General features: G+C 42.2%; 1 protein-coding gene across 1 annotated transcript in view; it reads left to right on the top strand.

The window, feature by feature from the left end:
* The first annotated feature begins 1,676 nt into the window (after window positions 1-1,676).
* The window catches only part of LOC143020663 (cystinosin homolog), a 21,860-nt gene continuing 18,536 nt past the window's right edge, over window positions 1,677-5,000 (top strand). The window contains exon 1 of the mRNA XM_076177191.1: window positions 1,677-2,782. Coding sequence (XP_076033306.1) covers window positions 2,704-2,782 — 79 coding nt within the window. The 5' untranslated portion in view covers window positions 1,677-2,703. The remainder of the gene's footprint in view (window positions 2,783-5,000) is intronic.

Below are 5,000 nucleotides of genomic sequence, written 5' to 3'. Positions count from 1 at the left end.
CGTGTCGTCGCCCGCCACTAAAATAAGATAGTCTGCTTCACTGTGTGTACGTATTTACCTATGATATTTTTATTTACATGGTTGTAAATTTGTGGCGAGTGCTCCAGCAAATTTGTAACGAGTGCTAAGACAATAGTGTCTTGCAGACTCCTTGCTTCTTATGTTTTTCTGTTCAGTGGTCGGGTATATGGTGAATGTGTTCTTGTATGAGAATGACTTTTTTTCTTAGAAATTTCTTTCAAATTTTAGGGTGCGTCTTCCAAGATGTAGCGTCTTACAAGCTGTAAAATACGGTACATATACATATTGCAAAAATAATCACAAAAACACGTGACTAAATGATCATGCAGAAACCACAGGGAAATTAAAGTTCGGAATACTAAACATTTTCGTCTATTACGACATCCTCAGAGTACAAGAAAGAGAAACAGAACACAATATTTATATAGAAATATTACATGTGTAATTACCAAGCTTGGGGTATGATACATAAGTAAACACGATATAAGTTTATATAACTAAATACAGATGATAAGGAGGGGCTATGGAAGTTCGCTGACCGAACAGGTTAGGGTGTTGTAATTTACGACGAAGGTCGAGGGGGATGGTGGTTCGACCCCTGCCACCGGCGAAGTTGAACCAAGGTCAAGGTACGTTAAACTCCACGTTACAAAGTCCTCTGTAAGGGGTACCGTTCTAGACCCTCTACATGGGGGAGTTTATGATGTTAAACCATAAATTCCTCACCATAGAAGCCTAAGGAAGCGTAGAAAGGATTTCTTTATCATTACCACACCTTTAACTCCATAGTGAAGGCCTGAAGGCCATCTGACGTTTATCACAATCAATCAAGAACACTTGTGGAGTCGTATTGACAACTTCACTCCCTTTCTCTCCCCACCCTTCCCCTCCCCCTCCCCCTCCGAGTAATCTTTCTCTTTCAGTCTCTCGCCATGATAGCGCAATTTACATATTTAGTTCTAGCTAGAGTCAGTCTATGTTATTCAGTGTTGGGGCTAGGTACCCCGTGTTGGAGTAGAAGCTCTCTGCGCTATCCCCTCCGATTCGGTAACGCCTTGATTGATTTTATTCTGGCTAACGTCAGGCGTTCTAAGACAGGATCCCAGCCCTCCATACTGGTATTATTGATTTATTTTATTTTCTTTGTCGCCGGGTGATTTTATTAATATAAATCCATTTTCATTCGCTGGAAAGGAGCTAGTTAGCACGTATCTCTGGTAACTTGTTCACACTAGAGGTTTCGAACTGCGGAGAAACCGCGGTGGTACCGCATAGTTAAGGAAAAAATGCGCGGTTGTGTGTGGGCGCCTCCGTTGACTTACATCGTAATTGAACCGCGGAGGTTGAAACCGCTCGTGTGAAGTGGGACATACAATATCAGTGTTTTATGTACCTGCATCCACGCGGCTCTATTGAGAGAAACTAGCCCCGGGAGAAAAATGGGGTTACGGGATTCGAACTTCGCAGCAGACCTGTTAACATTTCTATCTCGGTTTTAATCAACCTTAGAGAAACAGAACCTGCGGCCTCCCGAGCCATCAAGTGCGGCCTTCTGCGGCCTTTGATATACATATTATTGTTTTAAAAGACCTTGAATATTTTTGAAGTCTGAAATCATTATAGACCTGAAACTTATAGTATAATAAAAGGGATAAAATAATTGAAAAAAAAAAGATAATTTGTTCAGTGCGGGCCTTCATGCACAAAAAGTTTCCCCACCCCTGCCATAAACCATTCTGTTTGCTTTCGGTGAGAACAGAACTCCATAAGAACAAGGGCTATGCACTGCGCAAAGAAAACGGATACAAATAAACGCACTGCATATTGTGCCGTGTCTAATAACGTGACGTGAATTAATTAGGCAACGCTGACCCACGTGTCCGCGATAAGATATAAACTACATCGCTTTGCAAGTATATACAAGGTGCCTATCTCCCGCTGACGCTCACTCTACGAACCCAGTCATCCACAACACTCCACAAGGCCTCTCCACAAGGGAAGGGTCCCCTCCACGCTTGGCAACTGACGAGGGATACTCCACTTCTTCCCCAAGAAGCGCTTCTGGACACCAAGACTCCCGAAGTGAAATTCAGTAAATACAGAAAATAAAACAGGTGTCTTGTGGTACGGTAGTGTCTACCCCGGAGGCTACAAAGGGGAAGATTGTTTGTATCACGCCAGCTGGCCAGGAGGTAGCGAGTTCCTGAGCCTCTCTTGGCACTCACGAACGAAAAAAAACCCTCAGGACTCGAAGACTACTTCAGGAGGTTCCCTTCGTCAGAAGACGGCACCAGTACCGAAGAACGGGTGTTCGTTCTTGACCTCAACGAGTACCAAGAAACTTCGTCAGGACCTCCTGGTATCTGGTTAGGTACCCTGTGTTCGTTACAGATTCCGGTAGAGCCTCACGAACCACCTCCTGTCGTAAGGACCAGGCTACCTCCTCCTGAAGAAGGAAATCGAGGAGTGGGACATTGAATCCCTTGAAAAAGGATCGCCCGGGACTCTCGAAAGGTCACGAGGAGGAAGAGGAGGAGAGGTTCATCTCGTCCTTGAAGAAGGATCACCCGGGGACCCTAAAAAAAATCTCAAGGAGGAAGAGCAGGAGAGGGTTAACATCTCGTCCTTGAAGAAGGATCACCCGAGAACTCTCAAAAGATCGCGCGAAGTCCGTCGAAGACAATGTCTCCGACAACAATAGCAGCGCATCTCAGCCTGGTGGTGTTGATGACATCCTTCAGTGTTCGAGGGTCACCCATAGGTAAGCCTCAGTTTGATTTGTGTCCTAGTGCCTCCTGTGTACAGTTGCCTCTACATCTATAAGTACCACCTGTGGGTGGTGTATAACTTTATATCATAGATTTACGATACGAATCTTTACGACCGCGTAATAATAATCAAATCGTAAACTGTAGCTTCGCCGAAATCGCTGGGTATTACTTGTGTAGTTTTTAGAAATGAACTCTTGAGTACAATTTTTGTTTTAAGCCAAGAATCCTCTGAAGGGGGTGAGTTACAATGTATAACACGGTTACGAGCTTTGACCCCGTCAGGTCAGTGGCATACTTCACATATTCTATTCTGGCGAACAACTGAGGATTTGATTCAGTTTAGGGTCTAAATCACACACACCCCAAGTGTATTGTGCCTAATGATACAGATATTAACAACAAACTCAGGAAATTAAACAGTGTAAATGAAAATATACAATTTACTGCAGAAAATGAAAATAATGGAAAATGACCTTTGTTGGGCACAATTATCCATAGAATAGATGAAAATGTGAAATTTTCAGTATACCGGAAACCCACCAATAAAGAAGACTACATACACTTCTATTCAGGACATAATGAACTAAAACAGATATTATAATAGGTTTCTTCATCAGAGCATTTCGTATATGCGGTAAAGAATTTCTGAATCTTGAATTACAACATATCACAGAGACTTTCATCAAACTCAAATATCCAAAAGGTCTCTTATGTAGATTGAGAAAGAAAGCCAAAGAAATAATTAACAAAAGTAAAAATAAGAATAAAAATTATAATAAATGTAATGAAACCCGATACATTACAGTACCAAACTCTAGTATCAATTCACACATAGACACTTTTCTCCTAAAAGCGGGCATTAAAATAGCCAGGACATCAGGTAACAAAGTAGGACATTTGGTCACACGTAGCTACAATAATCCCACTAACGAAAACAGCATTGTTTATAAAATCCCGTGTAAAAGCTGTCCCTCTTCATATTTTGGTGAATCTGGTCGCGGACTTAATAAACGGATAAATGAACAAAAAAATAACGTAAAAGCCCACAGATCATCTAACTCCATAGTAATGCATGTGGATAAGCATGGCCACCTTCCAGACTGAAACAACACAACCATATTAAATAAAGGATCATCCAAGAAACTGAGGAAGACAATTGAGGCAGCATACATTAACACTAATAACAACATTAACCATAGAGAAGGCTTTACATGTCTAGCAAAAACCACAAGCTTATTAATACTAAAAGAATACGCAAATAAAATAACAAGCTCTCCGAAGAGTCCCATGAGATGACCCGTCTATGTATAAAATCCCCTGTTATGTTTGAGTTGTTAGGTTTGTGATCAAGACCCTGCGGGTCGAAACGTTAAAGCATAAAAGTCTCCCATTACTGCTCGTCTGCTTCCTCCACCTTCATCCTTATATATATATATATATATATATATATATATATATATATATATATATATATATATATATATATATATATATATATACACACACATATAATATATGCATGTGTGTGGATATGTATATATATATATATATATATATATATATATATATATATGTGTGTGTGTGTGTATATTGCTGAGCCTTCTATTCTCAAAAATTTAGATCTTCGCGACATCAACAACCCCGTCGCTGCATTCTATGACTTTCGCTCGTATACCAGCTTCCGTCAGGCGATTTTAATCACCTGTGGGAGAACTACACGGCTTTAGACCTTATCCTAACCACCACCAGTGGATTCCAATCATCCTAGGGAAAGTCTCTCACGCGGCGACACTTCGAAAGATAAGACGTTTCGGTGTCCGCAAGGCAGCTTCTTCCTGGTTCGTTGGTACGACAACAGTTCGGGTGGAAGAGTCCAGGAGCCGCGTGGTCAGGTGTGCTTCGGGGAGGTCGAAGTTCGCACGGGCAGGTCCAGCTGACTCGGGCGCGTCGATGTCGTCTCCAAGGGAAAGTTCCCGTGGGAATACTCTCCGCGACCTGTCGCGATCTGGGAGAGAGAGAGAGAGAGAGTGGGGGAGGAAGAGAGAGAGAGAGAGAGGGGAGGGGTGAGGGAGAGAGGGAGGAGAGGGAGAGAGAGAGTGGGGGAGGAAGAGAGGGGGAGAGAGGGGAGGGGTGAGGAAGAGAGGGAGATAGATAGATAGAGAGATAGACAGATACATAAAGATAGATGGATAGATAAAGATAGATAGA

The sequence above is a fragment of the Oratosquilla oratoria genome, chromosome 40 (genome assembly GCF_046742065.1).
Source record: "Oratosquilla oratoria isolate Oo_2021 chromosome 40, ASM4674206v1, whole genome shotgun sequence".
In the NCBI taxonomy this organism is placed as follows: domain Eukaryota; kingdom Metazoa; phylum Arthropoda; class Malacostraca; order Stomatopoda; family Squillidae; genus Oratosquilla; species Oratosquilla oratoria.
The sequence above is the reverse complement of the archived record's forward strand: the minus strand, read 5'-3'. Positions and strand labels throughout refer to the sequence as shown.